At 43.7% G+C, this 12797-nt stretch overlaps 1 protein-coding gene across 1 annotated transcript in view; it reads left to right on the top strand.

Moving 5' to 3' along the window:
• PEPD (peptidase D) overlaps positions 1-12797 on the top strand; it is a 250241-nt gene that overhangs the window by 42429 nt on the left and 195015 nt on the right. The window contains exon 6 of the mRNA XM_077452749.1: positions 10647-10708. Within this exon, the coding sequence (XP_077308875.1) occupies positions 10647-10708 (62 nt within the window). The remainder of the gene's footprint in view (positions 1-10646; positions 10709-12797) is intronic.

The raw sequence follows: 12797 nt of genomic DNA, 5'->3' as shown, positions 1-12797 counted from the left end.
TTGCGCCCTTCTCAAACTTTTGGCCGTGGCTGTAGTCTAATCAGATGAGACCAAAATTGAACTATTTTGGTTTGCCACAATACACACCATGTTTAGAGGTCAAATGGCACTGCTCATCACCCCAAAAACAACCCCCATACCAACAGTAAAGTTTGGAGGTGGGAACACTGCGGTGTGGGGCTGTTTTTCAGCATACGGTGCTGGAAAACTTCATGTCATTGAAGGAAAGATGAATGGAAAAATGTACTAAGACATTCTTTATAAAAATCTGCTGCCATCTAACAGGATGCTGATGATGGACGTTTCTGCAAGACAATGATAGGTGGCACAGTGGTGTAGTGGTTAGCACTCTCGCCTAGCAATAAAAAGGGTCACTGGTTTGAATCCCAACCACGACACTACCTGCCTGGAGTTTGCATGTTCTCCCTGTACCTGTGTGGGTTTCCTCTGGGTACTCCGGCTTCCTCCCACACTCCAAAGACATGCAGGTAGGTTCATTGGCTTCTGTCCAAAATTGGCCTTAGTATATGAATGGGGACCTTGGATCGTGGGCTCCTTGAGGGTAGGGACCGATGTGAGTGTGCAATGTACAGGGATAGGGACAATTGTAGATACTCAGGTTGAACTGGATGGACTGGTGTCTTTATTCAAACTTACTAACTATGTAACTATGTAATGACTCCAAACACAAAAGGAAACTCTCAATTGGTTTCAAAGAAAGAAGAAAATAAAGCTGCTAGAATGACCCAGCCAATCATCTGACTTGAATCCAATAGAAAATCTATGGGAAGAACTAAAGATTGGAGTTCATAGAAGAGGACCACGGGACCTTCAAGATTTGAAGACCGTGTGGAAGAATTTGCCAAAATCACATCTGAGCAATACATGGGACTCGTTTCTCCATACAGGAGGCGTCTTAAAGCCATCATTACCAACAAAGGATTTTGTGCCAAATATTAAATACATTTCAGTTGGCGTGTTCAATACTTTTCCCCTGTGCCATTCCATTTTATTACACTTCATTTCTGAAGGTATATGTTTTTGGTTTCGTAATATGTATGGATTGCATGGGATAAAAAAACCTTCTGTGTCCAGCAGCCCTCCTAATACTTACCTGAGCCCCACCTCGATCCAGCGATGTTGCAAGAGGGACTTGGCTTTCCAAACTCATTGGCTGAGATAGCACCACGGCACCATTGGCTCCTGCTGATGTCAATCAAAGTCAATGAGAGAGGTGGAGGGGGGGGGGCAGGCTGGGCCGTGACTCTGTGTCTTAATGGAGGCTCCCTCCTGTTGAGTGCCCCCATAGCAAGCTGCTTGCTTTGGGGGCACTCAACAGGAGGGAGGGGCCAGGAGAGCCGAAGAGGGACCTGAGAAGAGGAGGATCAGGGCTGCTCTGTGCAAAAGCACTACACAGAGCACTTAACTAGAACATGTTTGTTATTTTTAAAGGAGAAAAAAAAAATAGACTTTAATATCCCTTTTAATTTCTGAACTTATTTGTTATGGTGTCTTGGTATGTATGGGTTGTTACCGACATGTATATTTACCTTGAAAAATGGTGATGTGTTCAATACTTATTTTACTCACTGTATATAAAAGTATCTTGATGTATAAATAAATACAGAGCTGCATCTGATATCTGCCTAGAGTTCAGGAGGTTCAAGATCCTTTATTGTTAATATTGATATTACACATCACTGGAGGGCAAAAGGAAATTCAACGCATTTCGGGGCTTAAACAGCACAATTGATTCAAAGCAAAAGCTCCTGGTTATAAATCTGACAGGTGAAAGAATTGATATGTAGGACGCCTGCCTTCTGCTGGAGATTTATACCCTGGAGCTTTTGCTTTAAATCCAGTAGACGTGTTTTTGCTGCAATTTCCAAGATCTGATGAAGGGAGCTTTAAGGCCCCCAAAATGCATTGATTGCCTGTTTGCCAGTATATGTGTGATAATAACCATAAAAGGTTTCTTGACACAATCGTTTGGCGCTCTTTTTGTTTGTTTTTTATGTGTTTGGTTTTTTATGTGGAATTCTTAAATTGGAGGACCCCTGTCTTAGGGCCACTCTGTTTTGTGGAGTGCTACCAAAGCCAAGTCACTTGGCATAATTTATAATTCATTTCAAAGCAAAGGGCCATTTTTCGGTTTTTCAGATTTTAGGGGGCCATACTGTGGCTAGTGGGAGTAGAAAATGGCTAAGGCTTGGTGGGAGTAAAAAAGAATTTACATAGAACCTGTTGTCAGCAGGAGGAATAGTACCCCATCGTTGGTGTCAGTGGGAGGAATAGTACCCCATGATTGGTGTCAGTGGAAGGAATAGGGCCCATCATTGGTATCAGAGGAAGGAATAGGGCCCATCATTGGTATCAGAGGAAGGAATAGGGCCCATCATTGGTGTCAGTGAAAGGAATAAGGCCCATCATTGGTGTCAGTGGAAGGAATAGGGCCCATCATTGGTATCAGAGGAAGGAATAGGGCCCATCATTAGTGTCAGTGGGAAGACTAGTAGCCTATCATTGGTGTCATTTGGAGGAATAGTACTCCATCATTGGTGTCAGTGAAAGGAATAAGGCCCATCTTTGGTGTCAGTGGAAGAAATAGGGCCCATCATTGGTGTCAGTGGAAGGAATAGGGCCCATCATTTGTATCAGAGGAAGGAATAGTGCCCATCATTTGTATCAGAGGAAGGAATAGGGCCCATCATTTGTATCAGAGGAAGGAATAGGGCCCATCATTGATGTCAGTGGGAGGAATAGGGCCCATCTTTGGTGTCAGTGGGAAGAATAGTGCCCCTTGATTGCTATCTGTGGGAGGAATGGTGCCTCGTCGTTGGTGTCATATGGAGGAATAGTTAGAAAAAAACACATAAAGCACTATTGTAACGCTCAGCACTGAAACGCCTGATTATGAAAAATAGTGAGAGGACATGCATTAGTATGCTGGTTCATAAATAGCAACAATTAAAATTATATTGTAGAGGTAAAAATATAATAAAATAAAAAACTAAAGTTTTTGTTAAAATCGATCGATTTGAAGTTCTGAAATGAACGAATAGAACATGGGGTTCTAGGCGGTGTGTGCATCCCTGTCAACTCTCAATCTCTGAAACAAATGCTGCAAAGGGAGTGAAACTGCTTCAGGCGTGGGCTGGGGGAACCGATCACTAAGGAAGGCAAAAAAGAAAGAAAAGCGTCAGGCAAATCCTAGTGCTTCATTATTTTATTTGATTAAAATGCAAATAGTTGACATTATAAGGTGCACTTACATAGTGCTAGTGAGGGTAGGTGCTTTCCAGATCCAGCATCACAGAAGGTCTGTTGGGGTGGGCCTGTTGAGGGGTCCATGGGCGCTGTGTGCCAGCGGGAGGCTGAAGATTCGAAGGACCTGGGGAGGACGCCGGCTGTGTAACTCTGTGTAGGAGTTTTCCAGAGCTGTCAGAGTGGGAAGCCGCCTACCACTGTGTGTGGCCAATCGGAATGCATCGGCCAGGCTGATCGAGACTTTGCCGTGCCTTCCAAACACAAACTGATTGGCTAGACACAGTGGTAGGCGGCTCCCCACTCTAACAGCTCTAGAACACTCCTACACAGAGTTGCACTGCTGGCGTCCCCCCGTCCCCCCCGGTCCTTCAAGGATTCAGCCTCTTGCTCACACACAGTGCTTGTGGACCCTTCCACAGGGACAACCCCGGCGGCTCTTCTGTGATGCTGGCTCTGGAAAGCGCCTACCCTCACTAGCACCTTATACTCTCAACAATTTGTATTTTAATCAAATAAAATAATGCTGCCCTAGGCTTCGCCTGGCGCTTCTCTTCCTTTTTTGGGAGGAATAGTTCCCTGTCAATGATGTTAATGAAAGAGAGAAATAATGCCCCGTCGTTGGTGTCAATAAGAATAGTGCCCCATCAGTAGTATCTGTGGGAAGAGTAATGCCCCATCATTTATGTCATTAGAAGGGATAGTGCCCCATCAATTGTATCTCTTTGAGAAATACAGTATAGTCGCATCATTGGTATCAGTGGGAGGAATAGTGCACCATCAATGGTGTCAGTGGGAGGAATAGTGCCCCATTATTGGTATCTGTGGAAGCAATAGTGCCTTGTCTGTGATATTTGGAGGAATAGGGCTCTGTCACTGGAAGGAATAAAATAGTGCTCCGTCATTGGTGTCAGTGGAAGGAAAGGTGCCCTGTGGGTGGCACAGTGGTGTAGTGGTTAGCACTCTCGCCTAGCAGTAAAAAAGGGTTGCTGGTTCAAATCCCAACCACAACACTACCTGCATGGAGTTTGCATGTTCTCCCTGTGCCTATGTGGGTTTCCTCCGGGTACTCCGGTTTCCTCCCACACTCCAAAGACATGCAGGTAGATTAATTGGCTTCTATCCAAAATTGGCCCCTAGTATATGAATGGGGATCTTGGATTGTGGGCTCCTTTAGGGTAGGGACCGATGTGAGTGTACAGGGATAGGGACAATTGTAGACACTCACTCGGGTTGAACTGGATGGACTGGTGTCCTTATTCAACCTAACTACGTAACTGTTTAACTATCGGTGAAGTCAGTGGGAGGTTTGTGCAGCAATGTACAGTATATGCTATTTAATTTTTTCCAAGGAAGTCGAGTTTCCCTTTAAGCTTTTGTTGCCTTGTCTGAGATTCAGTGCAAAGAGGCTTCCTAAGGTCTAAAGCCTCGTACACAAGATCGGACTTTCCGACGGGAAATGTTGGATGTCAGGCTGTTGGTGGTAAATCCGACCGTGTGTACGCTCCATCGGACAATTGATTTTTCACAGACAAATGTTGGCTAGCATGTTTTCAAATTTTCCGCGGACAAATGTGTGTTGTCAGATTTTCCGATCGTGTGTACACATCCGTCGAACAAAAGACTAAAGTACAAACCGGAATGCTCGGAAGCAAGGACGAGCTAGAAGCGGTCGGTCTTGTAAACTAGCGTTCGCAATGGAGAGTTAGCATTCGTGACGCGGCAAATTATGAAATCTGGAAATGCAGCGCACAATTCTCTTCTTCTTTAATGGGATAATAATGAAGCTGCTTTGCTGGCGATACTGATCGAGTTAAGTGTAATGGTGAGCTGCGCTATAAAAACAAAAAATAGTGCTAAAAAATAACTCCTATAAGAGTGAAATGATCAAAATGCAATATCCTAGACTAGATAAAAATTGATAAATCTCCATTAATTCATACAATGGATCAACAACCCAAATAGAATGAGAGTGAACATTGAATAGTAAGTACTATAATAAATGATATTATGAAAATTATTACAAAGTATGTGAATAAATTAAATCATTAGTACCAAAATGTATGTGTCCCTCATAATACAGGCACATGAACTCCAAAAGTGAAAAAGATAAATTCCAATAAATGTGAAAAATAATTGAAATAAGATATAGTCACTTAAAGTCCCAAGAAAAATATCTTATTTCAATTATTTTTCACATTTATTGGAATTTATCTTTTTCAGTTTTGAGTTTATGTGCCTGTATTATGAGGGACACATACATTTTGGTACTAATGATTTAATTTATTCACATACTTTGTAATAATTTTCATAATATTATTTATTATAGTACTTACTATTCAATGTTCACTGTCATTCTATTTGGGTTGTTGATCCATTGTATGAATTAATGGAGATTTATAAATTTTTATCTAGTCTAGGATATTGCATTTTGATCATTTCACTCTTATAGGAGTTATTTTTTAGCACTATTTTTTGTTTTTATAGCGCAGCTCGCCATTACACTTAGTTTGCCACATCGGAGTATTACGATTAGAGTTGCTGCTTGTAGGGAGGTTTTTGAATAGCGCAGTTTACTCTCTGTACCGATACTGATGGAGTTATTGCAAACGAATTTTCAAAGGCTTTTTTTTTTTCTAGTGATATCAAGAATAATATTATTATGCTTTTTTTTTTTATTTTTTTTTTTTATTTTTTTTTATTTGAGTTACCACAGCACCATTATACTGTAGTTAAGACCAAAGATACAACTATGTTGGTGTTCTTTGTCAATTTTTCATTTTTTTTAAATGTAACTGCCTACTCACAAACTGTCATTTGAAGTAAAGCACATCGCCAAGTTTTATTCTCCACAATTTTTTTATTGTGCATTAAAAAAAAAAATTAGACATGCTATCTGCCAATAGAACTTAACCAATAAGTGCATTCTATGTATCCGAAAATATAGAAAATATGCCAAATCAAATAGTTATTCAACCAAAAAAAATAATGTCAAAGCAATAACTCCAAGGCCAATAATAAATAACACGTTATCTCCTCCGATTCCGCAACATGTCTTGTTGACGAACGGCCGTTCACAAATGAACTGAAAAGTGCGAATCAACACTCGCCAAACTTCTACTAACACGAAATTAGCAGAAGGAGCCCAAAGGGGGGCGCTAAAGAGCTGAAAAACCATGTAGTACACCACTGTGATCATAGTTGTTGGCCAACAATTGTGTGGCCATGTATATGCAAGACAAGTTTCGGCCAACGCCCTTCGGAAAAAATTCCATGGTTTTGTTGGCCAACAATCCGATCGTTTGTTCGTACGAGGCTTAACGCTTGCTTCCCTGTCGCCTCCTTTCCTGCGTGCTGCCTCCCAGCTCCAGAGCCTACATGACCATATCAGATAACACCGCTTCTTTAGTTATTTATATTCCTTTTGACAACAAGGTTCTGGTTTTTGATACTGTAATATGTTGCACTCTTGGAGAGAAAGTGATATCATCCTGATACGTTGTCTTTATAATTATTTCGGAAAGCAGACAATCCAGGTTTATGTATTCCCCAGGCTGTGTTTAGACACGTCTCTCTATATATCGGGGTCCTGACACATTTCTTTTATAGATGATGTCCTTGGGTGGCCCCCCACCCTTAGTAATATGACACGTTGTGTATTTTTTAAATCGCTCTTGTCTTGTGTGATATTAGGAGCCGGGCAGGTTGCGGACGCATGTCAGAGATGGGAGGCAGGTGATAATAAAGCCAGCTGTCAGCTCTGTGCAATACGGGACGCAAATCTAACACACAAATGACTTAACACTATTGCTGTCAATTGTACGGGGCCCCATTTGTTCACACAGCACGCACCTACACAGTCCAGGATAATGTTTTATGTAATAGAATAGAGTTTGATCTATTTCATGCATGTGGATACAGGATCCTGGCATGCCTATAAGTTCTTATGATGATCTGTTTGTGATGGAAACAAAAAGAAGACGGGGGGAAGGATCTCCATGGTACTAAATATAAGTCAGTACTCACATCACACGTACATACATATATTAAATAACATTTTTATTACAAAATATTAAACATAAAATTGCTGTAGTATATACAAGCACTGTATCCCACTTTCCATCATTGTTACAATTTCATCAATAACAATATATTCTACCCCAGGGTTAGGCAACCCCCGGCACTAGTGCCGGAAGCCGCGCACAAAGCCTCTTTCGCCGGCCCCCGACTCCCTCCCCATCAGCAGAGCAGTGCAGGGAAGCGTCGGTGAGATACTAATGCATTCCAATTTTACAATTCCGCACCTGCACTGAGGGGGAGGCACTGCGCCCCCACGCATTGTAAAAGATGGGGAAACGTTGATTATCGAACTTTGTTGTAGCTGCGATCGTCCGCTCTTGTTAAGGCGGAAGAGATAGGGTGCAATTCTGCTAGAGGGGCGGTCCCTGTTTTCAGGAGGGGGAAGGATTGTTCTTGGCCACTGCCAAAGCCAATCACAGTCCTGCTAGCCCCGGCCACCATCTGGGGGAAGATGACTGGCTTGGTTGCCAAAACCACAATCGGGTGACAATTTGTGGAATTACTGTTGAGCTTCTGGGGACTTTGTTGAAAAAAAAAACGTGGAGGTACAGTGGTGGGGCAGATGAGAAAGGGGGGGGGGGGGTACATTGTTGGGACAGAAGGGCAGGGTAGTGCAGTGGTGGGGCAGATGTGCAGGGTAGTACAGTGAGGGGACAGATGAGCAGTGGGGGGGGGGGCATATTTGCTGGCTGTACAGTGATTTGAGGTGTGAAGGTGCAGGAATTGAGGCTGATCTGAGGACTGGAGGCACGGGACTTGGGGCTGATCTAAGACATGACAGTACAGGATGTTAATCAGTCACTATTACTCAAGTAGTTTACAGCAAATCGGCATACTCCATTTCTTTGGAAACATTTTTCGGCTCACTGTGCTCAAAAGGTTGCCCACCACTGTTCTACCACTTAGCCTTCAACCTCAACTTCCTGTCTGTAAATTATTTAACTAACTTGTATCAAAAGGCACATCTATATATAGTTACATAGTTAGTCTGGTTTAAAAAAAAGATACAAGACGATCTACTTTAACCAATAAAAAGGGGGAAGAATAAATACATTTTTGTTACAGTCCATGTACACAATCCTATACCTACAGTCAGGGTACGGACTGACAACTCGTGGGGCCCCCAGGCAATAGGAGATTATGGGGCCCCCAGGCAATTGGAGATTATGGGCCACACAGTATACATACACACCGTATACACAGACATGTTTGTATTGGCTGAGAAGGTACTGGAGATGTGGGGCAGCTATAATCTCAGGATTTATAGACCAAAAGGATGTTGGTAAGGGGCATTTCAGAGACAGATGTAAAAAAACAACACAGATTTTTACATATTGTCCCTGGTTATACTGAGGCTGGCAACCCTGATGGGGCCCCCTAGTGGCCCGGTGGGCCTTGGGCAGTGCCCGAGTGGCCGAATGGTCAGTCCGCCCCTGCCTACAGTTGATCCGGAGGAAGGCAAAAAAAATGGTTCCCAAAACTGAACTGCATATTCCCGATGAGGTCTTACTAATGATGTGTACAGGGTCCAAATGACATCTCTCTCTGGAGTCCATATAAGAAAGGACTTTACTCGCTTTGGAAACCGCAGCTTGGCATTGCATGCTATTATTGGGCTTCTGATCTACCAAAACTCCCAGATCCTTCTCCACTTCAGATTCAGTCCCCCCCCCCCCCCCCCCCAGTATGTATGGTGCATGCATGTTCTTGGCCCTGAAGTGCATAACTTTATCAACATTAAACCTCATCCTGTAAGGACGTTATTCACATAGCTTGGTGTCATCTGCAAAGACTGAAATGGTACGTTTTAATTCCAGACCCAATTAACATTTATAAAGATATTTAAAAAAAAAAAAAAGGGTCCTAATGGAAGAAAGGGCCAAAATCACACCTGATGCTTGTTTCTCCGTACTGTCATTACCAACAAAGGATTTTCTACAAAGTATTAAATACATTTCAGTTAGGCCTCTTTCACACTGGGGCAGTGGGTGCGCCGGTGGTAAAACGCGGCCGAGAAAGGGTTACAACCACCGCGAAGCGCTATGCCGGCGGTATAGCCGCGCTGCTCCATTGATTTCAGTGGGCAGGAGCGTTGAAGGAGTGGTGTATGTACCGCTCCTTCACCGCTCCAAAGATGCTGCTAGCAGGAATTTTTTTTTTTTGCGTCCTGCCAGCGCACCGCTCCAGTGTGAATGCCCTTGGACATTGGAGACACAGCAGCGGCTCTTTCAAGGCGCTTTGCAGGCAATATGTTTAGCGCTGTAGCGCCTGCAAAGTGTGAAAGGGGTCTTGGCGTGTTCAATACTTTTTCCCCCGTGTCATTCCATTTTATTACACATAACTTAATTTCTGAACTTCTTTGTTATGGTTTCTTTGTATGTATGGGTTGTTACCAACATCAGGTGAGAATTTTTCATGTCAATAGCGCCTTTTAGAAATCTACCTAGAAAAATGGTGACGAGTTCAATACTTTTTATTTTACCCGCTTGTATAATGATCAGCAAATGACCATTTATATGAAGCTTGATCTTTATACAGGAAAGAGTTTATGATAAAGAATGTATGAGATGGTCTCTCTTTATGGCCACTGGCTTTGATAAGAAGCGATTTATCTATATGGTATCTAAAATATTAAATATAAATCATATATATTGTGGCAAATATAACAGAAGATCTCTATGTGGGCTGCAGTGACACCCGAGGATTGCTAGGAAGGGAGCTGTCCGCGGTGCTGAAACTCGTCCCGGAGAGACCCATCAAAGAACTTCATTTTTGGTTTAGTCCTTTCTTATGACCACTAACCGGTCTAATGGTTCCATCACACCTGGGGCTAGGGGTGGTTGAACCACATCATCTAGCCCTTTCCTTCCCAGCCTGACTGTCCTGCCCTGCCCTTTTCATTCATTGGATTTCAGTTCTTGAAGGCTCAGCATCACATGTGCATGCATGAATACAGCCTGCCTAGGAATGCCCACTCCTCCAGACTGGCACCCACCCATCAAGGTATTTTGATATTTGCATAACTCCTCCCCAGAGCCAGCCCCCTGCTTTGCATCAGGACTCTTGATTGGAGTACTGAGGCCGGGTGCGGGGACGTTTTCAGGAAGCCATGTGCAGCCCCCTGCTCACTCCTCCCACCAGCCATAATCTGCCTGCATTGCATAGAGAAGCACATAAACATTTAATTAGCATCTTGATGAAGGGGGGGGGGGGGGGGAACAACTCCATCTTTAATCTTCTGTTACTGCCCCCCCCCCCCAATCTTTTCTAACACTTTGCTTTGTGTTGTTTTTATTTTGCAGCGCGGGGTTAATACGGACAGCGGCAGTGTTTGCAGGGAGGCGTCGTTTGAAGGAATAAGCAAGTAAGTAAAAATCTCATGACAAAAAAAAAAAAAAAACACGGCGCTTTTCTGTCCACAGAGATAGAATCTCTTGAACGCCGCGTCACTCGGGACAGGCGCGATTTATTTACGCAGCTTCCAAATAAAAGGATAATATATTCAAAGAGAGACGCTGCGAAGGCCCCCGCTGGTTTCATAATAAAATATATTCATATCCTCTCACTGAGAAGTAGCAATGTTTTATAATCTGCAGACAAATGCCAAAATACAAGAAGTGCTGGAATCAGAGGCGCGCTGTAGTCTGTCTGAGCTTCATGGATCTGCGTCAGGCTTGAAGAGAACCTGTCAGATGGTGAAAAGTTTTGAAAGTAAAAAAAAAAATCCTGAAACTTTGTAACGGATTCATATGGAGTCCAGCATTTGTTTTCCTTCCACCTATGTTTCTCCTGGCCCCCGTCTGCTTCTGTGCCCCTATCTTGTAGGCCCTCTTCCAGATTTCCATCCAACACTTGCACAAACACATGGTAGGTCTCTTGCAGATCCCAAAGACATAATAGAAACCAGTGACGTATCTATACCTGCTTAAATTCCCTGTGTACAGTGGGGAAAATATGTAATTATTTGATCCCCTGCAGATTTTGTAAGTTTGCCCACTTACAAAGAAATTAAAGCGGGAGTCCACCGGGACTCCGCGTTTTTTTTTTTTTTTTTAAAAGCCAGCAGCTACAAATACTGCAGCTGCTGACTTTTAAAATAGTGACACTTACCTGTCCAGCGCGCCCGCGATGTCGGCACCCGAAGCCGATCTCTAGGTCGCCTGTCGGGTCCTGCCGCCGCCATCTTGGGTATGGGAATCAGGAAATGGAGCCTTTCGGCTTCATTTCCCGGTTCCCTACTGCGCATGCGCAAATCGCGCTGCGCAATAAGGACGCTCCCCGCTGCCTCTGGGATCTGTGTGTTTCCCAGCAGGCAGCGGGGCACTTGCGGGAAGGGGCTGGCACTTGCGGAAAGGGGCGTAAGTTACGCCCCTTTCCGCAGAGAGCTATCCCGGAAGTGGGTGCAGTTACCTGGATTATCCAGGTAACTGCACCCCCCTCCCCCCTGAAAGGTGCCGATTGTGGCACCAGAGGGGGGGAGGATTCCGATGAGCGGAAGGTCCACTTTAGGGTGGACCTCCGCTTTAAGAGTCTATATTTTTTATCATAGATGTACAGTAAAGCCTTGGATTGCGAGTAACACGGTTTACAAGTGTTTCGCAATACAAACTTTTTTTTTTTTTTTTGTTCCTGACTCTATTTGCGAGCGTTGTTTCACAAGAAGAGCAGGATTCAAGCCTCTGGGGTGTGCAGTACCGCATTTGGCCAAGGGGGCGGGGGCACCGGGGACGCTCGGATGGTGCTGCAGGTCTTTCTCAGGTTTTTCGGACCTGGAATAGGCTTGCAGCGTTTCTGCACCTGTGCAGGGATGCTGCAAAAGGATCTACTTTTTATTTTTATTTTATTTTATAACTGTGCTGAACTGCACTGCAATGATGTGAACTATGCCCATCGGATCACCTTGGTTTTGGGCTGTCTATGCAGTTGGAGTTCAAAATGAATCCAACTGCATCTAACTGTGTTTGGTGTGAAAGGGCCCTAATAGTGAGTGTGATATTTTTATCCTTTGTATTCATGCCACTTGTCTACACAGTCTGCATTTAGATGGAGGTGCCCCCTCTTGTTTGTTGTTTGATGTGTTTATTAGATATTCAGGACCTGATCTAGGGGAGCTGCCGCCATCAAGTCTACATTGCACTTAAATTTACCCTTATTGCAAACATCCATCTCTGATATTTTTATCCCCCCCCCGCCTTGCTCCTCTGTCAGTCATCCTCGCCTAGCTGAGGAATATGGACATGGGGGGGGAGTAAAAAAGAAGAGAGAGGTATTTACAATGCTAAAAAAAGACTGCTAATGTGCAAGAGGGAGCGCAAAGAGGAGAGAAAGGGAATTACTGTTAATAGGTGAAGGTCTGCTTTAAGACTATACAGTGTGGTATGGTGCCAAAGATACTAAAAAATTGGTTTTGGTGACCTCCATGAGAAGATCATGCTGTACCTGGACAATATATT

This window comes from Lithobates pipiens, unplaced genomic scaffold (assembly GCF_037356315.1).
Source record: "Lithobates pipiens isolate NorthernLeopardFrog02 unplaced genomic scaffold, aLitPip1_a1.2 Scaffold_10, whole genome shotgun sequence".
Classification (NCBI taxonomy): domain Eukaryota; kingdom Metazoa; phylum Chordata; class Amphibia; order Anura; family Ranidae; genus Lithobates; species Lithobates pipiens.
This window is presented reverse-complemented; position numbering and strand designations above follow the sequence as displayed.